The 24,711-nt window shown below is 38.0% G+C and overlaps 1 protein-coding gene across 3 annotated transcripts in view; it reads left to right on the forward strand.

The window, feature by feature from the left end:
- The window catches only part of grm5b (glutamate receptor, metabotropic 5b), a 76,333-nt gene that overhangs the window by 34,136 nt on the left and 17,486 nt on the right, over positions 1-24,711 (forward strand). For all 3 annotated transcript variants that reach the window (XM_008425499.2, XM_008425498.2, XM_008425500.2), the window contains exons 7-11: positions 18,987-19,222; positions 21,144-21,265; positions 22,984-23,108; positions 23,213-23,381; positions 23,911-24,037. In XM_008425499.2, coding sequence (XP_008423721.1) covers positions 18,987-19,222; positions 21,144-21,265; positions 22,984-23,108; positions 23,213-23,381; positions 23,911-24,037 — 779 coding nt within the window. The remainder of the gene's footprint in view (positions 1-18,986; positions 19,223-21,143; positions 21,266-22,983; positions 23,109-23,212; positions 23,382-23,910; positions 24,038-24,711) is intronic.

Genomic DNA, 24,711 nt, shown 5'->3' on the forward strand with positions numbered 1-24,711 from the left:
TGCTGTTATAATCATAACTCCATATTTGTTGCATAAAGAAGTTGGAAAGAAACTGCCATCAATTAAAACTTGATAATTACGTACCAGCTTATTTTCCTTTCAGTTTCAAAGGAATACACAATACTGCAGGAATGCAGCACTGCAGCTTTGTTTTTTGTCTTATTGTCTTATTTATGTTACCCAAACGAGCTCACTAGGCTCTTCTACTTTTGTACACTTTACCTTGATTGTGTCTTTGCACAGATCTCACGCTTGCAACACGAAAAAAAATCACAGAAAAATTCAGGAAAAATGAAATGCAGAACAATGAGTCTCTTGACAGGGAATTAGTTGGTTTTTTAGTATGTAGGGCAGAGCCAGAGGCAAGTGGACCTGCTAACGAACCTCCACACAACACTTAACCCAAATAACGTAGAACTGTCAATGGTCTCTAAAATGCAGAGAAAAGACATGCACATTTCTACTAAAAAAACTGTTGCGTTCAAACTGACCAACATTTGCATCACCTGGATGAGTGCAGGCATTTTGTACGTACAGGCAGGCTTTGATATGGGGAGACGCACAAATACACACACAATTTATCCTCTTATTGCTCTCCCAGGGAATGGTCTTATCCTCTTACAGCACTCCAATGGGAAAAGTGCTTGGAATTAGAGAGTATAGACAGGGGACGAGATACAGACAGTGATAGCAGGGATGAGGAGCAAAGAGATGGCAGTGCAGAGTAAATAAATAAATAAATAAATATATATATATATATATATATATATATATATATATATATATATATATATATATATATATATATATATATATATATATATATATATATATATATATATATTCCACTTTGAGACGTTGCATTTATTTGATTGCTTTGATCAGTTGATTGTTTGCACAGTTTTTCTGTTTTAAAATTCTTCTTTGGCACGCTGTTGCTCATTTTCCAGAGGGATTAATCTGACGGTTACATCAGTGGTTCTGCGTGCTCAAACACATTAATGCATTCACACACATCCTTGCGCACATCATAATCCTTTTAATGGTTGTTGTCACAGTAAACCACACCATAATACATTTTCCTGTTTCATCTTTGATACTTGAATGTTCTTGTGCACGAAAACCTTTTACGAAGGAAATAACCTTTGCATTTTGTGCTCATTGCCCCTGCTTCACTCCCCATTCCATGTCAACACTTGACTTTTTTGTCTTTCTACTTTATTTCACAACCTTTACAGATGCTTTGTCTCCTCCGCACAATGCACTTCATCCATCACACATTTGAAAGGCTATTTGCAAGCTGCTCGGCTATCTCCTGAAGTGCCTGGACAGGAAATAAATGGCTCCTTAATTTAGCTCTGCCTTGGAGTTAATTAAAAGAAATGTGAACTTTTATTCATTTGAGGAACGACCGCAGGACTCCAACGGAGGAAAACACATGAACATTGAGAAAGTGGAACAGCAGAGTTTTACGTCTGATATCATATTACAATACCAGTCTATTTATTCAGTGATTCAGTAAAAGTAGCTATGAGGAAAATCTTCACCACATATTTTCATTAGAACTGTTTGTATTTATCTAAGACATCCACACGTTGGCTTATGTAATCAGTTGGTGCATTTAGGTTTACTGTAGAGAAATGGAAAGTATTAATAACGTCTTGAATCATGTTTAGTCATGTTACAACCACTAATTTGAACTTTATTGGTATGTCATGTGATGAGTCAACTTAAAGAAGCTTGTCATTGTGTTGCAGAATGAAACAATACAAGGTTTGTTCGGTTTCATTAGGCACATTTTTGTTGTTGTCGAAACTGATAGTTGTCACGTGGCAGGTCGTATGTAGTTTTCAAAGTTCAAGGTTCAGCTCACGTGTTTGCTGTACATGCTCTGTGGTAAACTGTAAACAGGACTTATGGCTTTCTCCAAACAATGGCTTCCATCTTAACACTCTTCTAAAAACGCCAGAATTGGAAGCTCAGAGGTAATAGTTGTCCTGCCAACAGATTATCCCGAATGAGCTGCGATGTGTAATTCTTTCTTTCCCTCTCCTTTATGTTTAGGAGGGAACCAATGGCCCTTTGATTTTTTGCAGTTATTCAAAACTTTACATTTAATAAAATTTTTATTTATTTGAACAAACACAATAAAAAAGTAGTATATACAAATACTGACAGTGAGAAAACAGCATTTCAAGTTGTTCAAAGGGAGTAGGATGAAGTAAAAAAAAAAAAGATATTCCTATCCCCTCATACAATTTAAAGTTATGCACAGTACACTAAATTTTACTATACACTACTTATTCCTTTGAATTATATCCTTTTGATTGAAATGTACATAATTTTCAACTGAATATTTTTTAAATATATTGGATGTTAAGTTTATTTTAAATTGTACTGACTATAGGTGTGCCGATCGATCAGCCACCGATCATAATCGGCCGATTTCCGTGAAAAAGTGTGTATGAAAACTTTTGCTGTCCTAACATGAGACAGATAATCTCTAAAATAATTATCTCCTCTCTGTTCTGCATAATTACTCTGCTCAGTCAGAAACAGCCAATCAGAACTAGCAGTAATCAGCTAGCTGCCATGCTATCAGGAAGTTTTCATTCAGTAACTAAGGATTGTTTATTGAACCTGTATTTGCCTTTGAATGTAAAGTTTTATACTTTAATTTTTTTGGCAATGATGAGAGGCTTTATTTTGACTTTTTGCATTATTTAGCCTCTTCAGAGCCTTCATATGTTATCAGTCCGTTAAAGATAGTATTACCGATAGCAGGACAATTTGCACAATGCCCGTTTTGTTTAGTTTTTTTCTTGGAAAAACTTATTAAAATCAAGTTTTTGTCTAAATTAAGGGGAATTCATGGTTACTTTTTCCACATATTGTAACCGGTAGTGCTTATGATTAAAAACATAATTATGTGATCGGTTTCGGTGATCGGTCGTGATCGACCCTCATGGGTGATCGGAATTGGCAGGAAAAAACCTGATCGGCACATCTCTAGCATTGACTTTCCTTCCTTATTACCAAGGTTATTCTATAAGTCGACTCCATACCTTGCAATGCGCATTTTGTTTCATTATTGTGACAGCACCTTGTTGTTTTATATTAAATTATCCTCTTAAATGATATGCTCATTTTTTCCCTCAACAGTTTCTGAACATTTTTGGGCAAGGCGTTTTAGTAATTTTAGCATTTAAGATTTTTAAAAACAATACAGTTCTTTCCAGGGTTACTTTTAGTGATTTAACACTTGCTGTTTGACTTGGAAAGAAGGACCTCACTTCTTAATGGTGTAGCTCACTTTGCTTGGGTAGATATTACATAAGAGCTGCCAGTCTGGAATCTACAAGCATTTGGTGAAATCCTGAAAGTGTCAAATCGCATTAGTGGCTTTGAAGCCGCAGACAGACTGCAGTCTGCAGGTGTCGGCCAGGTGCAGCATCTACCGAAAGAGGTGTAAGACTAAAATTCACTTTGCAGTTGTTAACTGTTTAATCGAATAATCTAACTTTGCATTGCTACTTAAGTGTGGAGGAGATTTCTTCTCACCTGGGTGTCAAGTGACATTTATTTTCTTCAAAATCCGTCAAATGTACGCCAGAACCTATTATCCATTTGTCTCCCATACTCTCCCTGTCTTCCAGGGAATTTGAAGACATGGGTGTGATGTGTGCTGCATCGCAGCCCCCGCATAGCTTGTTACCATAGCAACGGCTGAGACGGAGGGTGATAAAAAATGATGGAAAGACAGAGGCAGAGTGTATAAAAGGGAGGAAGTTTGCAAAAAAGGGATCGAGAGTTTTGCTTGTGTGCTATAAATGTTCTTCCATCTGTGTCCTTGTGCAATAATGGGAGATCCTTCAGCTAACAGCTCTCAGGCAGAATTATGCTGCTTAAGCAGAACAGCGCAACTCAATGAAGCCCTTTCAACTTTTCTGCTGCGATCCATTAAAATGCATTCAAAATCTGCGACATTATTTTCACTTATTTTACCGTTTTCAAAGTACTCAAACTATAGATTTTTAAATTAATGAAATAAATGAATCCTAATAATACCAGCGATGCAGGGAAATCTGCCTTTTCACAGGTGCCAGACAGAAAGTTTGTCCTAGACTGAGTGGTGGAAGAGGTGATGTTAAAGCAAAAACTCTCTCAGTGGTGGAAAGACATTTTTTCCTAGTAGTTACTAGAGTAATTCATGCTTTTATTAAATAATTGTAACGCTTTAATTTGGGAATTTAATTAATTTAAACAGCTGGATAACAACTGTTTCCATGAAAGTATCAAGTTTTGGCTTCAGCCAAAATGTTGACGTTTCACTTAGCTGTTCAATTGACTTCAACATTTATTATGTAAAATGTAGATACTGCTAAGCAGGGGTGAAAGTAAGGGGGTACGGCAGGGTCCTGCGTACCCCTAAAAGATTTAGCGGGGGTACGCAGAACCCTCAAGAGGGGAGCAGCTGTCTGCTGTAAAAAAATCAATAGATTCACCGTGCAGCCGTGAGAGCACCCACTAATCAGCCGTGACTGATTAGTTTTTCAAGAACAATCTAAAACACGACTTAATCAGTTGATAAATAGCTTTTTTTCTCATTTCATATTGTTTCTGAACTGTTCGTGCTTCGATCTCGACATTAGATGACAAACTGAACGCTGCCAGTACGTTGAGACCAGCACTTCCTCCTCTGACTCCTTATCAAAACGTTCGTAATTTTATTAAAGAACAACAACAACAAAATCAACATAACGTGCTCAAATTAATGACCCAACAACAATAATAATCTCAGTAATTATTGTTTCAACAAGGTGTTGCGCAATTCTGTGCGTTTCGGTTCCATTATCAAAATAACGAGCAGAGCAGGAGTTTAAAATTAACTAATCAACCACCGCTGTGTTCAGGGAGGCTTATTAATAATCGCAAAAATAAATATCAAGCCTGCAAACCTAATATTGTGACGGACTGGTTGTTATGTTTTTAACATAATCTCGGGTCGGCTTGTGGACCCGAGACTCCTGCTATGGCAGGAGGTTGCCATAGCAACGGGTGTGCTTAGATGACAGAGACGGAGAGTAAAAAGGTGCGAGTGGTTTAGAGTTGATCACCTGTTCAGGTTGTTTTACCTTTTTTTACTTTTGAATTGGCTCATCACAGCCGCTGTAGTTTCTGAACGTTCAATAAACGACAAACTTGGACTAATTACCTCATTCTTTGAGTATACGTCGATCACAACAAACATCAATATGTTTGTAATATGTTTCATTAAGTATTTAACAAACAAATGGCTTCTACCGCGATAATTATGCGAAATTAAATTAATTGTCTGATATAAAAAAATTGTTTGGTGCTTTGAGCTCAGAGTCTGAGAGGTTTTCCTTTATCAAACAAATTTGTTTTGCCTCTTATTTAGTGGAAATATTGATGTCGATGAGACTTTCTCCAAAATGATAACCTTTTTCAACCTTTATAGCTCCACTGTTGAAAATGAGAAGCTAACATTCACAAATGACATTGAAATAAAATCCAGTCCAACATCTGGTTTGAGGTGATTCCTCTGGAGCCTGTCAGAGGAAAAATATCCCATCTTTAGAAAATGAGCTTTAACATAACAGAGCTCTGTGGTTCCTCCTGTCAGTATGAGAGTCAGGATGAGGAGCTGCAGGATCTTCAGAACAAACAGGTCATGATGTTGGGCTACTGATTATCCCTCTCTCTGGACACAGGATCAATATAACCAGTTTAAAATCTAAAACAAATGGTTATATGCCAGACATGGGAAAACTGGGATGCAATCCATGCCATGATGTTCAGAATTTAGGTCTCATAGCATCTCAAGATGTCAACATTGCAGCCAGTGGGCTGAAGGAAATACACCTTTATTTTGTAGCAATTCAAGAGCTACCCAGCTTTTATCGCTTTGCAAAAAAATTCATCAGCACAGAAACTCCAAAGCACACAAAGATATATATATATATATATATATATATATATATATATTTTTTTTTTGTCATAGTACCCCCAAGAATTTAAAACTACTTTCACCCCTGCTGCTAAGTCATCTAAACATTTTCTTGAACTTGATTTATAATCATAAAACGTTTTGATTTTGATTCACTGGATGACTTCAGCGCATATACTTTGTGATCAACATTGACAATGATCTGTTTGACTGGATGCTCGTCATTTCATATCTTTACCGATCCATGCTTTTGAAATTAATTTCATATCTAACTATTTGTGGATTCAGAGAAACGTCTGAGTCACAGCAGTGCTGGTCTCAAAACATCTTTAACAATCAAAGCTTTGTGATAATATTAGCTTGGGCTAAAATTAATCAAGGCTAATTGTGGTGATGACTTTAATAATCTCTATACTAGAAGTAAATGAAGTCCTTTAGTTGCGTTAATAGTAAAAAAAAAACATGTTTTGCAAATCATAAGTGGGGGATTCATTAAAGCTCATAATGAAACAGTTAATTTACTGCAGACCTGTCTGTTCCTCCCTTTCCTCTTCTTCTGATAAGCACACGCTCCCAGATGCACACACGATTCTGTGGGCGATAAGCTGGATGCTCATTATCGGGCATTAGCTGCACTGCTCACTAATCCCTGCTGTCAAACAGACTGACTAGCAGTATGTGTGTGCGTCCTTGTGTGAAGGCCCAACCAGTATAATTATTGCAAAGCAGGAAATAGCTCTGACTCCTGTTTCTAAGCCACTGGCGTATCATTACGTTACATAAAATTGTTTACTGACGGATGTGCATTTCCATATGTCAGGAAGCGTGTTCCAGGATGTGATGTTTTACATGTACCTTAGTCTAGACATTTCCGTCAAATATGTTGCCACTGGCAAGAGGTCCAGCAGAAAATCGCTTGGCTTAGAAGGAGTTAGTTCAGAGCTTTTAACAAAATATTTTCTGGGTTTTCAGGGTAAATGATGATTTAAAAATGTTTTACAATGCTCTGAAAATGTATCACACAGTTCTTCTGGTTTTGCTTCTTTTTTTTCCACACAGATTTTAAAGCAAATTGTAGTATCAGTGTTTTTTTTTTACTTTCAAGGTCTAGATTTTCGCTAGACTAATCAAAAAACTTCGTCTAGTTTCTTTTGAGAAGTTTATGAAGTAATCTTGCTGGTGTGCTTTGGGTGATTGTTCTGTTGAATAAGTAGAAAATGCTCAGACCCTCGCACATCCACCACCATGTTTGACGTTAAATACTGTGTCAGCTTTACGCCAAATTTAATAGGGCACTCTCTTCCAAAAGTTTCCACTTTTGTCACAATACGTGTTGGATGCTTTGTTTCTGGTCAGACTGTCTTGGCATGTCATGTATTATTTGAAATGCCACCTAAATCTCACCCAAATAGTGCAAATTTACCATCATTGTTGTCTGGCCCCACGCTTTAAAAGGGTTCGGCACAGAAATCTTCAAATAGAAATCTCAGAGCGTGATGGGAAGCAGAGAGGAAAAAGAAAATGATAGCACAGGAGTTCAAAAGGCTCAGATTGAGAAAAGGATCAGGGAAGAAAAAGACCAGAAGGCCACCGTGGTGATAAAGACGAGGCCGAAATAAAAAAGACTCAGGGAGGAAGAGTAATGGTACGCTGGAGGTGTATTACCCCAGCAGGTGATATTACAATGTCTGCTGTGTCGAATATGAGAGACCACACTTTTATGTGTGAAGCAATAAAAAGTAATGAGGCTGGACCTGAAGGAAAAGATGGATTATAAAGTCTGTTTTTCCCTCCAACTCTTTCGTCCCAACATCAGATTTTCAACATTCGTCCCTCTGTGAGTTTGCGTGTGTGTGCTTTGCTATGGCTCAACTCAAATCTTCTCCTCAAACATATTGGTCTTTGTTCCTCTACATTGCAAACATACTCCAAACTGTGTAGAAAGCTGCAGTCTCCCTTTTTGATCTTCTTTTTTCTCAGCCCGTAATTTGATCTCTTCCCTGGAGACGTCATCTGTGTCACTTCATACCTTCTCCGCCTAGAAATATCCCAGAGAATATGTTGTCTTTAACCTCTTCGCCTCCCCTAGTCTTTCCTTCATAAGTCTAATTGTCTCTTCTGTGACCCGATTGCTCTTTCAGCTGTTTCCTTCATCCTCCACTCTCCTCAGTTTGCCTTTCGGTGTTGACCTGTATTTTGTTGCTACTCTTCAATATTGCCGTCTTCTCTTCATCTACAGCAGACAATAAGCTTTGCCTGGTTATCCCTGGCTTAAAATTGATGAGCAGGTAAAAAATGCTTTGTGACTCATAACTGGATGACATGAAAAGGTCTTAGGATATAGATGACTTGTGAAGCTTTCTAAGTGTTTTTTTTTTTTTTTACTTAGTCACACTTTCATATAGCCCAGTTTTTGTGAACTGGTGTCTTTAGTTTGTGTGTAAAACTCTCTCACCTGACTGCATCCAGACAAAGACCCCAGCTGGAAGGGAAATAATGTCTGTTATCTGCACTCATTCATCTGCTTCTCTTCTTACAGCTATTTATTTTATTGCACCTTCTGCTTCCTTATACTTAGTTATTTTTCTTCTGCGTGTCTTTTTGGTAGATGAGTAATTCTACTGCACTTCTAATAATAAAAAAAAAAACGATGGACGCCTGTTTGCTCATTTCTATACTTTCTGAATCAAATGTATATTTAAATAAAGTTTAGTTTATAAATTTTATAAAGCATAGCCATTTTTATAGTAAAACAATTATTAATATTTTGTCACATTGCCACCAAACTGCAATCTTGAATAAGATTTTATGAAATGTAATAACTGTGCAATGGAAGGAAAAAAAATGCAATTAAAAATCTATAAGAAAGACCACATACTTGTCTTTAGTCATTTATAATAGTTATTAGTTTAAGGTCGTGTAATTTCTCTAAAACTGATTTCAGTGTTATTGCTTTAGGAATTAAAATCTAATTTATGACATAATTGAAGAGAGAAATATAGAGAATAATTCTCTTAGTCCTTTCTTGAAGGACGAAGAGGACACTTTTTTTTTCTTTAGACAAGTGGCAAAGATGAAAATATCGGCTCAAGGTAAAAGTACAGTAGACACTGTTTTGACAAAAGATTTTGTGAAAATATTTTGTAATCTGTCAACTTGAATAAGGTCTAGCAGACACATCTCTGAACCCTTAGTGTAGAGTAGAGCACTCATATTCATCAAAAAACTCTTCATTTTATATCTTTATTTTACAGACAAGGACAAGCAACACTACTGGGAATTTTATCATCCTAATTCTTATTACTGAGGTCACTTTTTCTCTACTAGAGCTTGTTCTGTAAATCACTTCTTCCTTTCTTTTGTCTTCTATGTATACAGCATAGACTCAAAATGGACAGAATTTTGTCTGCCCCTCTGTGTCTGAGCTCCCCTTTAGAACTACAGTCATGGCAGAAGGTTAGAACTACAGTGATGGAGGAACTCTCAGTTACTAAAGAAGAGAGCATAGCTGGCATTTAGAAATATAGAAACAGGACTGCCACGAAGTATAAATCAGAGAAAACTTAACACAGAAAACTTCACATAAAATTTAACACAGCTAAGATGGCAGAAGAGCAAAGGAAGAAAGAACCATGTGACTCATGATACTGATTCTCTTAAACAGACAACCACTTTGGACTGCCAAAATAAGAGCAACACATACCCTACAAAATAAAAGCCTCCACATTTTCACAGGAGGTAATTGCTATTTTGAGCATTATGTGATTTCTGCCTCCCCCTCTTGGGGCAGAGCTTTAGAACTACAGTGATGGCGGATTGTCAGAACTACAGACATGGTGGAAAACTCAGTTCCAACAGAGGATGGCTGAGCTTCCAGTTAGAGCTACCAAGACGTCACCTTGGCAGAACACTTACTACAGACAAGTGTTTCGTAATATGTTTACCATCAATGACTAAATAATAAATCTGCCAAATTCACCAACTGCACAATTTTTAAGTAGTGTAAGATGAGTAGTATTTCAAAAGAGTTCTTGTGTTCTTTGAACAATAACAATATTTGTTGTTAATCTGTTGCTAAGAGATGAGCACGTTTTCTGGTAACCAAGTGTCACAAAGTAAACAAATGATTTTTACTTTTGCAAAATTTACCAACTGTAAATTTCTTGTCTAAGCAGATATGCAGTATTTCAAAAGAACTTATGTTTTACAAACAATATTATTACTTGTTATTAATTTGATGTTAAGAGATTAACGTTTTTTTTTCTTGTAACAAACTGCCACGAAGTATAAATCAGATTTTTACTTTTGTGTTGAGTGTCTGTTTTATAATATATTTACCACCAATGACATAAAAAAAAAAACATTTTCACTTTTCTGAAAGATTCACTGCAAGTAGTATAAGATAAGTAGTATTTCAAAAGAGCAGAAGAAATCCTAAATTTTTTGTACAATAATAATATTTGCTGTTAATCTGTTGCTAAGAAATGAGCACTTTTTCTGGTAACGAAATTATGCCACAAAGTAAAAATCTTATTTTTTACTTTTGCAAAGGTAAAACTCAGAAGGCAGTGCATTAACAATTGAGTTTGTCACAATATGTCGCAATATTTTTGGAGCCTTTTCTGGGCCTCTGGCAGAAAACATGCATTGTCCCGAGGATAGCACCAGGCTGCTATGGTCTGATTCTGTAACAGCAGATATTGTTCCTTGTTTAATCTAAATGGACTTGGAATTGTGTTCAGTCTCAATGTAATAATGTTCACTATAAACACAGACAAACCTATTTGCATTTCCGCTGTGAGGAAAAAGCTGCAGCAAGACATCATTCCTACAACAAAGTGAAAACATCCACCGTTTGTTTCTTCTAATGGAAAAAACTGTTAAGCACAAACAAATTTACTTTAATGTATGATAATAAGCAAAGAGGTAATCACATCTTATTATAAAATAGCTAAATTTTCAAGAAATTGTTGTCATAGAAACAAATGTCCTGCTGATGAAACGCCAGCAGGAAGCACTCAGCATCGACTTGCCACCACTTTCATGATCTTTATTTAAATCTACACACACCTTTCTTCTTCAAGATTTCTTTGAATAAAAGCAAAATTTGCACAAAAGTAGCTACATAATTTAGTTGTTAGTGGTTTGAAAGAAAAAAGAAGGCAATCAGCATGACTGAGATGGGTGGAGGAAATGTGGAAATAGAAAAAAAAATAAATCAGAGAGTGGATCCAGATGTGGGAAGAAAAGACAAACAGGAAACTGAGCTGGGCTGAGAGCAGCCAGAAACAGAGCCAGAGCGTAATGAGGTGTGACATTGATAGATAGGTAAAAATGAACCTGCCGCCAAGGTAAGCAGGCTCAGGCTGTTCTACTCTCTGTGTCTGTGCGTTATTGAATGATAGACGTGTAAAGTGGTCCGATCACTCACTGAATTACACCCTTGAATACACACATACACATGAGTCTTGTATCTCATGACACATACATACGCACGCGCAAATTCTTACTCCACAGTGTCCGTGTGTGATGCAGTTCCGACATTTGGCTAAATGAGTTTTGCTGTTGTCACAGTGACCCCTGACCTCTGCTTGGCTGGGGTCCATGATAGATGAGCTGTCATCGCTCAGTAGTAGCCAGTTCATCTCCACGGTTACTGTTTGCAGCTAGACCTCAGATCAGCTTTGCTTCAACATCTCTTCATCAATCTGCATATCACAAAGCTTTTTATCCTTTCTTACATAGCTGATGTTTTCTGTCCAACCATCCGATAATGAAGCTGTTACTGTCAGAAGTCAGTGTTTGCTAATATGAATGTGATTTTTTTTTTTTTGCTAATGTGAAAGTTGCACTTAAAAGCAAATTTTTTTAAAGGACTATATTATGTGTTTATAATTATTCTTATACAATTCATGCTAATTACAGGATAATACCAGCAGACCACATGGTGGAGGCTGCAGCAGAGGTTCACCTTCAGACAGGAAATGACCAAACACGCAGCTAGATTTTTTTTTTTAACTCAACAACAGTTCTTGCATTTTAAGGGCATGTGTGTGTGTATGCTACAAGTTTCAGTTCCATTGAAGTCAGCTACTTACAAAACTAAGAAACCACAAAAAGTCTATTCAAGTGACAAAGTCATGGTCTCAGGCATAAATAAGAAAAACAATAAAGACAAAAAAAAAACTGAGACACAAGGAGACAATGCTCATGTTTTGAAAAACAAACTTAATTTTCCAGCAGGTTATAATGCAGAAAATTGTCTAAAGGCAGAAGTATATCGGCGAATCCATTATTTGATAGAAAACTTTTGTGATGAGTCAATTCGAATCAGCCACATCTGAAGACACATTTTTAGGGCAACTGCTGCTATTCGTTATGAAAAAAATCATTTTAGTTCTCTTTGCATGTCAGATGAACAACAACAGCTTATATTGTTATTTCAATCTGGAGAGACTCAAACGGAGAAAGAAAGCGATTAAAAGAGTTTAATGACAAAATGAACATAAAAATAAACAAAGTCCTTTGGCGTTCAGGCCTCGGCCGGGGACGTCGAGCTGGACTTTGATAAGCTCGATGAACATTCCTGATGCAGCATAGAAATGTAGACCCCCCGGGGCCTCTACTGGTGGCGGCGGTCGGAGGAGGATGAGGCCTGAGAGCCGGGAGCAAAAGGTGGTGATGGGGCGGAGGTGGGTTGATCGCAGCTGGTGAGCAGAGGAGGCCATGGGAGGAGGTCCTTTTGAACTGGAGCCCGAGCGATGATTGGCTGGAGCGAGGCTTGGACCGACACTTATAGGTCCAGTTTGCAGAGAGGGAGGCGCTGATTGATGAGGCAGGTGCGACTAGAGTCTTCCAGACTGAACTTTTGTCAAGACTCCATTATTGATGTCTCTTTTTTTCTTCCAATAATTAACTACTACTAAAGATAGACTGGACTGGCTTTTTCTAAGATGATTTAACAAAACACAACTCCGTTATAAAAACCTTTTGTTGGAGCGAGGAAAGCAGAGAAATGTGAATTCTGGTGTTTTTGTCACATTTCATCCCCCTGAATTATTATTAAATATAAATAATGCGATTGAGTACACAAGCCACATGAAAGTGGTGGCAACCCGTTTGTTTTATTAGTTATTAAAGCCCCAAACTACAGTTTGATCGATCTTTCTTGTAACTCCCTCCTCCCTGCCCATCATCACTTCTCTTTAGTTCATGCACTGATGAACTGAAAAGGATTAGACACAATGGTGAAGCATTTATTATGGAGGAAATAAAATTTAGTGATCACGTTGTTTCATTTATGATTAGCTTAGCATGTAAAGTTCATTTGATGGACGACTCACACTTGTGTTACTTTGTGCACATGGTGTTTAAGCTTTTTGCGTGTCCTTTATGTCCAGCTAATCAATGGTTTAAGGTTCTTTTACTATAATGTTTGTATTAATGTGTAGACTATTGTGTGTGTGGGTGCGTGTGTGTGTAGTGTTTTTGGTTAGCAGATGCTGATGTGCATGTATGTGTGTACAAACACATGCACATCAGGTTACCATGGCAGCAACGGAGCGAGTGTGTTGGGATCGAGTGGCATGTTATTATTGAACACGGGCATTAATTACTAAAGTGACCTATTGGCAGCACAGCTTTAGATCCAAGTCAAATATTTTTACAGATGATGACCTCTTTTTACTCAACTGGTGACTTTGGCTACGGTAATTAGAGAACAATACAAACATGTGTTTTAGGGAAATGATTATTCTCTTCTTTTATTTCTATTGAATGGCTTAACTTTCCATTTTCTCAACATGAGCAAAACCTCTTCTTCACCACAGGACTTGAATATTCGACCGAAAATTTCTCTTTCTAGTTTATGCTGTTTTACTCCGTTGTGCTTTAAGTAAAAATCAGGAAAAAAATACCTAGAGATTTGATAACTACTGCAGCAGAGACAGAATAAATAATTTAACTAGGAATGGGTCAGTTGCTGGAAAAAAGACAAACCATTATTATAAATGTTATGGTTTCAAAAGACAGAGAAAAAAAAACAGTTTCCACAGATTAAATTGTTATTATTGAGTTGAGAAAGTTCTGTGGAGTTTTTGGCTGTAAGGAGCACAGGTTAACACATCATATCCTCTCTCTAAACTTAAAGCTACGTGTACTTTAAGTCACTGACTGTAGGTTTGTTACAAGAGCAGACCAGCTAATAATAAAAGCTTGAGCTTGTTCTACCTGTGTAACTTTAAGAAGGTTAAAGGTTAAAAAATTAAAAACTACTAAAGAATTAATGAGGGCTTAATCTGGACTTTTGATTAAAGTCTTTGTTTCTCAGTCAAAATGACAATAAATGTATGATATAGTAATATTGTTAGAACTAATACTGTTATATCATTGTAGCAGCTGTTGGAATAATTGTTGCTTTTCTGTTTTAAATTAAAGCAATTAATTGAAAACAATTGCTTTAATTGTGCAATTTGTGACATCTATTTTGAGTTATGGTTACTAGATTGAAAACCTCAAACTGTTTCATGCCTGTAAGTCATTTGGTAGATTTAAGGTACAGAGAAATCTGCATAAGTATAACCTATATTACATGTGGATCTTTCTCAGTAAGGATGCATTTGTCCACAGAGTTTGCATGTTGTCTCTGTTTTCTTGTTACTCCCCCCCCCCCCACTCTCCCCACCCCTCCTTGTCAAAAATATAAAGATTAGATTAATTTGCCTCTTTCTTTACCTCTTTAAGATTGTGGTTGTTCACCCTTTAAGTGTCTTACAATGTCTTGTGATGAACTGGTGGCCTGTTGAAGGTGTTAGCTGATAAAATAATACTTTAAAATATGAATTTGTCTGGCTGTTTGATATTGAAGACATGCCCAGTTCTTTTCAGGTTGTTACGACTGTGAGCAGAATAAATCATTTTAAAGTATAAGGATCAAATGTGTTTTATTGGATTTAAAGCAATCAAAATTGCTCTGATCTACTTATTTTTTTAGCATCTACATTTAGTGAGGCAAATTCTTTTATACAAATTAACATTGTGTAATACTGACATACAAAGTAAGAAACCCAAGGCTTTGGTTGAGCCTTTTTCTGGAATCCAGACAGTCAGAAACTTCAGTCTTGTGATAGATTTTATAACCAAGAAACAGCCAGCTAAAAATTAATAACCATTTGCAAATGAGTTCTAGTTTCTATTTATACCCTGAATGAACAGAAAGGAAAAGGCAGGTGCCTCGGGCCCAGCTTTTTAGAACTGATTTACGCTTTAGGTATTTTGGTGGCCTACAACACTGGAATATTGTACGGTTACTCAAATAGCATTTGTGACATTGGTGCAGGGCATCAGATGTTAATTGAATAGTGAATAGAAAAGTAAGCGTGGAAGTGTGTATGCGTGTGTGTGCGTGTGTGTGAGTGTGTGACAGGGGGTGGAGAGAGAGTGTATGTGCATACACTTACGATCCAGTGTGCCTCTAATGAGACACAAAGTACAGACAGCAGGTTGAGCGTGGGCTGGAAAACCATGACAACGGCCTTGGGCTTCCAGACATGTGGAAAGAGACTGGAAGAGAGAAATAGACAGAATGTCATTTATAACACTTATTTTGATCCAGAATAGAAAGCGATTGATCCGTCTACTGCCTGATGAAATAATAAGTAAACAACTGCGGCCATTTTTTTCGTTCGCACACTCAGCTTATCTTCATATACAGTACTTCTGTAAGCGCATCCTGAAGGCCTACGTTAAAACCCTCCTGTTTTTGCAACATCACCCACACAGCTGCACATCTGAAGTGTTAATCTTTAATCTGTACGAACCCATTTGTCTGTGTGTTTGGCTTAAAATTTAGCATGTGTATTTCACAGAACATTCTACTGGCTGTGCAGCAAAAAGTGTAATAATCAATTTCACTGGTAAAATTCAGGTTGTTTGATATTTTTGTCCTTGAGGAAAGTAATTTAATTGTTGTGAACTCAACACCTTTCAACTTATAATTCCCATTAAAGAGTGATATCTACATTCTTTCCACAATAAAGTTTTTTTACCCTTCTTTTTGGTGAAACCCTTTTTGCTGTTTTGATGGTAACTGAGTACATCAGCTTCCTGTCCTGTGGTTTTCTGTAGAATTTTGTGATTGTAATGTCATAAGGCTGGTCCTCATGCACATATACACATTTCAATGTAACGTAAATCTGATATAGGCATTTTTGAACTGACAGATATCTTCAGCAGCAACAGGTTGAATTAGCTTCCCTGCTCTATGTGTTTATTTGTATGTACAGTATCTTGTTTTTTTTTCTTCCTGAAATGATAAAACTTACCAAACCCTTCAAAAAGGGATGATTGATGACTAAATGTTTATCTTGGGGTTGTTGATATGCCCCATAAAAACAGGTTTCAGTTTTATGTGTTTTCTTCCCAGGACTTGCACCCATTTGCTATCCGTTTAACACATCTTCCCATCCCATTTTGTCCCAGGATGCTTTTATTACCATGTCCAGGGATGAAATGAAATCAGTTTACAAATCTTTTGCTCACCTAACTACTTTAGTGTGGGGAATAGCCTCAGGTGTTTAGCATTTAGTCACAAGTGTTGAAATTGACACCAGGACACAGGGGCCAGCTTAGGTAGTACAATCATTGTCAATAAAGTGGATGGGCTGAGTTTTTTTTGGCAGAAAAGCATGTGCAGACCCTTGGGAGGCACTTTATCCCTACACCTGATTCCAACTCATACTGAAAAAAATAAAAAATACTCAGCTGGTTTATTCAGGGTAGTTCTGATTGGCTTCTATTATCCCAGTATTTTAGTTGTGCCATGCTCTCACTGTACACTGTACAGGACTAGTAAAGTTCAAATGCTGACAAAGAAATGCTGATGGGAGAAACTCTGAGATGTATGAAACATGACACTAACTTCAGTTTTCTTCCTCTAGTACCTCTCGATTGTCATTTAAATGTGCATATTGCATTACTAGTAAGATTCACTATGATTTAAAGCCAGGGCCATTTTGTCTTAACGTTAAAAAAACCCACCGTCACTCCGCATAGAGGAACAGTAAAAATGGTAACATAATTGTTGCTTTTCCGTTGAAAGCCCAGCATTATGTATTTCCATGCACATAGTGCCATTTTATAGCAAAATTGAGAAAATATGTTTCCTTCAGTTGTTTTACATATGCTGTACACATCAAACATGACTTAAAAGAAATTTGACTTTGTAATTTGAAGCCTTGAAATTGGCCTCTGTCACTTTAAGAAGAGGCTGTTCTTTCTGACACTCGCCCTTCAGCACATCATCACAACAATGCTCCTCTGTTATGCCATTTACAACTGTTCATAGGAGCATTGGATTGAGGATTATTTCGATAAGAAGTCACGCAGTTCCACCAGGTGTTTGCTCATTTCTGCTGCCGCTAGTCTGGAGGAGCTGAATGGGGTCGGAGCAGGGGAGGGATGCTCTGTGATGCAGAAGCTAAGCTGGGGACTGCAGCTTCTAGGAGGAGTTTTATGGAAATATCTTTGTGAGAGCAAGTGCTTAGGCACCTCTGAATGGCTTGCATGGGAGATACAAGGATTTCTCAAACATGCATGGAAAGAGCAACACTTTTGATGGGGGAATAATCAAAAAAGTCTATCTAACACAACATGCCCCCATTAATTGGTTTAAAAGAACACATTTTCATTGAAAGTTTAAAAAAGATAAATGAATGTGACAAGGTTGTGGTCTCTTATTAATTGCTTTGAAAATTTTGCACCATAGAAATATGAGGCTAAACATTTACTCATGTTAGATAGATTCATGGTAATTGAAAAATTATATACGATTTCTGACCACAGCTCAGTGACAGAGGGTGACAGTAACTGTGACAAAAAGAAAGTAAAAATCGACAGAGGTGAACTTTGTGGTAGGCAGAACAGGGGAAGCAGTTCACTTCCACACTGGATCTCCAGTCTGACTGAGGGAGTAGGGACCGCTGTAGGAGGAAATTAGTTCTGTACTCTGGAGGCTCTGAGAGAGAGAGAGAAAAGAAACGCTGGTAGAAAATAAACAAAAAATGATGCTGAAAGAAACAAATTTTCACTGTAAGAACTGAGGATCATTGTTTTGGTTGTGACAGGCTGGCAATGAATTGTGGAAGGAGAAGACGTTTGTCATTCAATTCACTTCCCTCCCTTTATTTCTGCCTTTCACATGCAGACATGTTCACGTTGCCATCTGTTCGTTGTAAAGGAGTGGCAAACCGTGGCGTCTCGCTAAAGATGTAAACTATATCGTCTAAATGTGTTGTGGGGGTGAACTGTGAGGTGCTTACATGCATATATAGCTGGTGTTTTATCAGCAGCATCAGACGAACCCACTTTGACCTAGATCATCCCAAGAGTCTGGCGGTGCATGTGTGTGGGTGTGTATGTGCCTCGTGGTTTTAACCCGTTTGTAAGTGATCCGTTGAATTTTGGACATGGCCCATCATGATGTAATCTCTTCCTCCTACATGTCTTCTGATTCTCTAGTGACGGCTCTATTTTTGTTTCTTTTCACTCTATGTCTGGTTATGTTTATTGGTCTTTGTGATGCTGTTTTATTTCCTCTATGATGTGCACAGAACTGTTGGATTTTGTTGAGATGAAAAATGAATCACACATAGGTGGGCTCTCTTTACCTAGGTGACCTCTGGAGACAATTGGTTTCTGCAAAGGATTAGGGTTAATAGAGTAAAGGCGGATGAATACAAATGCACGCCGCACGCTCAGAATTTTTATTTGTAAACTATTTGGAAATAATCAATCCTTTTTGTTCCTGTTCCCATGTATGTGTTACATTGTATTGGTCTGTATCATAAATACATTAAAATATTTAGATGTAACATTAAAAAATGTGAAGTTCAAATGATCTGAATAACTTTGTAAGGCATTGTATGTTTATATCCTCAGCAGCATACTGCATACCCTCGTTTGAATGCTTAGACTTGCTAATCATTGCCGCTTTTCTCTCCTTTCCTTTTCTTCGCAGCGACGGATGGGCAGACAGGTACGACGTGACAGAAGGCTATGCCGAGGAAGCAGCCGGGGGTATTACCATCAAGCTGCAGTCGGCGGACGTGAAATGGTTTGATGATTACTACCTTAAGCTCCGTCCTGAAAACAACCACAGGAATCCTTGGTTTCCGGAGTTCTGGCAGCATCGGTTTCACTGCAGACTTAAAGGTCATCCACAGGAGAGCAACAAGTACAACCGCACCTGTGAGAGTAAGTGGAGACACAAATAAAATATCAAAACAGAAGGCACTTGAATGTTTCAGGCCATCAAAGAAATTCTGATTTCAGAATATTGCTTGGCGTATAGGCTGAGCTAATGCTTTAAGCCACTGAGGTGATACACCAAGGTAGTTTTGACACGCTGATTGCTAACTTGTCAGATGAATTAAAGTCAGAGCCACCCTTGATCATTGTGAAGGTCATCTATTTACTCTTTACATCTCCTCAGTGTTCACCTATACGCCAGGTGGTTCATATATTAATTTATCATCTGCTCCTACACTGGGTAAACACATCCATCCATCCATTTTCTTTCACCCTTGTCCCTTGGTGGGGTCGGGAGGGTTGCTGGTGTCTATCTCCAGCTAACGTTCCGGGCGAGAGGCAGGGTACACCCTGGACAGGTCGCCAGTCTGTCGCAGGGCAACACAGAGACACACAGGACAAACAACCATGCACACACACACTCATACCTAGGGGCAATTTAGACAGACCAATTAATCTAACAGTCATGTTTTTGGACTGTGGGAGGAAGCCGGAGTACCCAGAGAAAACCCACGCATGCGCAGGGAGAACATGCAAACTCCATGCAGAAAGACCCCAGGCTGGGAATTGAACCCAGAACCTTCTTGCTGCAAGGCAACAGCTCTACCAACTACGCCTGGGTAAACACAAAAGATTGTAATTTTTTTTCACATCTTTTGCTTTGTGAATCAGTAATTGGTCCCTAAATTGAAAACACTGATACTATCCTTGGCATCATCAGCTGCCATCAAGTGCTTGTGATAACTGGCTATGAGCCTTTTATATTTCTGTGGAGATTTTTGACCCACTCTTCTCTGCAGAATAGTTTTAATTTCACTGGTATTGGAGGGTTTTTTGGAGCAGCTTGTTTAAGGCCAGGCCGCCACCATCTGAGTGCAGTGGAGTGTAAAGTCACCCACCGAAGGTCAGACCTTCTCCTTTAATTTTTTTTGTATAGAGCAGAATTCATTCAATAATGCTAGACCACGTAAATATCCTTAAATGTAATAATCACCGTTGATGCCAGATATGAAATAATTTGAGGAAATGTCAAGATACGTTTTTGGCAAATGTGTGAGCATCCAGTAGTTTTCATCTGGTGGAGCAAGTCCACCCCTGTTCCACAGGTTCTCCAATGGTTCGTAGTGATTCACTGTGGAGTCTCAAAGCCTTCAATATGGCTTTGTAACTATTTCTAGTCCATTCCTAATAGATGTCAGTGACTTTGCTTCTCTTCAGTTTTTTATCGAATGTTAAGACCTTTTATCCTGCTTTATGTTGTCAGAAATGTTCGGTTTAAGTGATTTATTGATTCTTCAGGTTGGGTCGTACTCAGGCGTAGGTGTCTCAAGAGAAATTAAACTTTGTTACCAAATACTGTTAATACGAGTCAATTTCACCCAAGGGGAACAATTTCTTTCATGCAGATTGGGCTGGATAACTTTTATCCATAAAATATGAATGGGTGAAAACTCAGGTTATCTTTAGGGGCAACTTTTTGACAAACATCTACAAACACACCACATAGATGCACATGACCTTTAGGTTCATCTTGAGAATGAACCCTCCATTGATTGTCATATTTTGATTTAATGCCATCCCCTTCTCTCTCTGTTTCATTCACTTCATTCATAGGCTAAACAGTACTCCAGAGCTGCATCAAAGGGAGTCATTTCTTATTTATCCTAATGAAATGGGACGGGAATTACAAAAGAACAGGACACAGGCAGACGCAGAAATGCAATGTGGAGGTGGGGAGTGACTGATGAGGAAGAGGAGAAAGGGCCCTTTGATGTTAGAAAAAAATTATTTAGGACTGACACTCGTCCAGTGCGATGGTCAGTCCTCCTCCGCTTTAACTATCTATTTATCTGTGCACCTTTTACAGGAAGGGATTCCTTGCAGACTCATTATGCACAGGACACCAAGATGGGATTTGTCATTAATGCTATTTACTCAATGGCATTCGGGCTGCATAACATGCAACGTTCTCTATGCCCAGGCTATCAGGTAGGTCCAGTCGAAAAAGAAATACACGAGGGACCAGGGCAAGCAGTACAGAAAAAGCTGAGTGGGTAGATAATTGTGTTTCACTGTCTAAGCTCTTTCTCAAATTCCAATTTGGCTACGTTTAGTTCATGCAGAGAGTCCAGCAGTGTCTCCTTTGCCTCTCTAGCTTGCATTGTTGTGCAAAGTGGACTCATCAGTCATGACCTGAACAGACCGTGCAAAAATCTCTCTGGAGACTGCTCCTATGTTCCAGCAGACTTTATTCCCATATGGCCCTTTTTTTTTTTTTTTTTTGTCATTTTGCATGTATGACAAAAAGTCAGAAAGCATCCCCCAATACAATGAGGAAGAGCTTTTCAGATTTTAAACCATGTCTGTGAAGAGTGAAGTGCAACCAGAGTAAGCTCCAGGAAGTGGGTGTTCTTCCTGCCAATTGGAGTTTGGCTTTCATTCACTATACTATTATCATCAGTCTTTTTACATACACAGGCTAAAAATCCTCAATTGCATCTAATTAAACTGGATCTTTTCTGTAATCATTCTAAAAATGGTCTTTTATTTGTCCACCACCAGAGTTTGAACCATTTTCCTACTTAGGAGAAGCTTGGAAGTGATGATTGAGGAAGGTTGTTTCTGTTTTCTTTTCCTTGTGATTTAGGTTAGTTGAACTCCACTTTGAGTTTCCTGTTCTTCATTTAGTAAATTGCTGTTGACATAGGTTACTTCTTCTGCTCACCTCACTACAATAATGATTATTAAAGAGATAAAAGTGCTACTCTCCCCAACAGCTCCCTTATGGTTGCGGGAGCTGTTGTCACACTCTCTTATATCGCTATTAATTGCATTTCCCTAAAAATATAAATTCCTGTAGCATCTATAACCTGCATTTCTCATGCTCAAGATTTAATGGCAGTGTTGTTATGAAATTAAACATGTTACAGTATTAGATGTATAGAATAATAATGGTGGAATGCTGTTTACATGAACTTAATACATCATTTAAATATAAAGCAGAAAGGCAATAGGGTATAAGGAAGCATGTTTACCAGCCTCATAATGTCTTTTTTATAAATAATTCTTTTGCTGGAAAGATGTGCAGGCGGATTTTTAACAAGTGACCACTCACTGGCTGTCGATTTAATTTAAACAAACCTCCAGTAAGTCACAGAAAGTCTGTCACAGATAAAATGTTTATTTCCCTCAACACAAACAGCAACGGGTCTCCTTAGTTAAACTGTTCAACTACAAACAGCATTGTCGATATTTCTTAACTTTAAATAAGTTATAATATGCTTCAATTTTATGAACAGATAAGTGAAGATGCATCATCAAACCAACTACATTTTCAACGAGACATCTATCTGGATGTTGTCCTTTGAATGTTTATGAAAAAACCCACAATTTCATTGAGATCATTGATCCTGGAGATCAATGACCTCTGGTGAGATCAATGATCTTTTCTCTGGTTTTTTTAAACTAATCAGTTAATAATGCTCTATGACTAGTTTAACGTAGCATGTTTCCTCTTTTTGTAGGCATTATTAAGAAGGCTGGTATGTTCATTTGTCCCTGTTTTTGCCAGTCAGTCTATTAGAATACGTTTATGTTTATATGGAAATCGTCCCATAAAGTTGAATAATTACATACTACCATGGTTATGTTGTGCAATCATTTGAATTCATTTGCATACTTCAGACTAATGGATAACATTTCTACAGGGCCTTTGTGATGCTATGCGGCCAATAGACGGTGCTACTCTGCTGGACTTCCTGATGAAAACCAACTTCACTGGCGTGTCTGGAGAGGGAATTTTATTTGATGAAAATGGAGACTCACCTGGCAGGTAGGCAAAGTTGCTGGGTGATTTATATCCAGCATAATTTCTATAACCTACCTCTTTGATCTCTCAGTGGGTCATTCACTACACATTTTTATTGCTATAAATAGGTATGAAATAATGAATTTCAAGAAGATGGGGAGGGACTACTATGACTACATCAATGTTGGTAGTTGGGACAACAGTGGACTGAAGATAGCTGATGATGAAATCTGGTCCAGCAAAGAATCCATCATTAAATCGGTCTGCAGTGAACCGTGTGACAAAGGGCAAATTAAGGTAAGATGGCGTTAAATGCTTTTTTGAAAGATTTAAATGGGACAAAAAATTATAGTAAAAGAAGTGTTCATTTTGCAGGGTTTGCAGTGGTTGCTATACCCTGGCAATATTAAAAGGCAGACAGAAGAAATTTTCAATGTGCATCACAAAATTTTACATCTTGGGTCATAAAAGGGATTTTAAAACTGTCTAATGGAATCATGTGCAGATATCTATATCTATGATCAACTAAGCAAATGGTTTATAATTCAAGCCTATAGCTTAAGTCACTTTTGCCCTTAGCCTATTCTTGCATCCCCTACCTATTCATATGTGTGATCCTTATTCCCAGATTCCCTCATTCAAAGGAATATGATATTTTCTGCTTGGCTTGACACAGGCTCAATTTTACATAAGTATACTGAGTCCACTGCATACTAGCTGCCATGTCGGCAAATACAAACAACTTTCCTGCCAACTCAATCCCTGTATTTAAACGGGGACTTGTTCAGTAGTAAAAAAAAAAAAATGCTTATGGTCTCTGTTTCAGGTGATCCGCAAGGGTGAAGTGAGCTGCTGCTGGACGTGCACCCTGTGCAAAGAGAACGAGTTTGTGTTTGATGAATACACCTGTCAAGCCTGTAATCTTGGCTCCTGGCCTAATGATGGCCTCACAGGTCAGCATCTGTATGTCTGTGGTTCTGCACTTGCTCAGTTCTTGAAGATACTATTCATCCATCCATTCATCCATCCATTGGCTATCCATCTATCGCTTATTCTTGCAGAGTCACAGGGGGGTTGAAACCTGTGTCCACGGGTCATTAGGCAAGAGGCGGGGATCTTGAAGACACTAAAATGTTGTAACAAAGAAGTCCTTGTTCAATGTGGGTGATTGCATGTGGGGGTGCAGAAAAGATTAAGCAATTTAAATTAGACTTGCGCTGAGACGAGAGTCCTCTCATCCAGTGTGTTGTTACGGTAAATTAAAAAGTCCTGCACCAACCACACATTAGAGACGACCCTTCTTTTTTGACTCACCTCTGCCTCTCTCATCTGCTTTACTTGTCACTGACAATGTCATGAGTGTTTTAATTATTGTGTATTAAGAGAGGCTTTCAATTTTTAACTCAAAAACACTACAGTCCCAGCGAATTTCACTCCACCTTTATTGCGTTGGAAGAACTGAGATATTGTCTTGTTGTGCTCTCAGCTGCTCATTATAATGTTCCTCGCTGAGCTTGATGATTAAAACATGAATCAGGCCCTGCTGAAAATTCAAATGAAGTGTCACTGTCACAAAACGAAGCATCACAAAACTCAAATCCTGAACCAATGCTGAGCTGAAAATTGA

Source organism: Poecilia reticulata, linkage group LG13 (assembly GCF_000633615.1).
Source record: "Poecilia reticulata strain Guanapo linkage group LG13, Guppy_female_1.0+MT, whole genome shotgun sequence".
Lineage (NCBI taxonomy): Eukaryota > Metazoa > Chordata > Actinopteri > Cyprinodontiformes > Poeciliidae > Poecilia > Poecilia reticulata.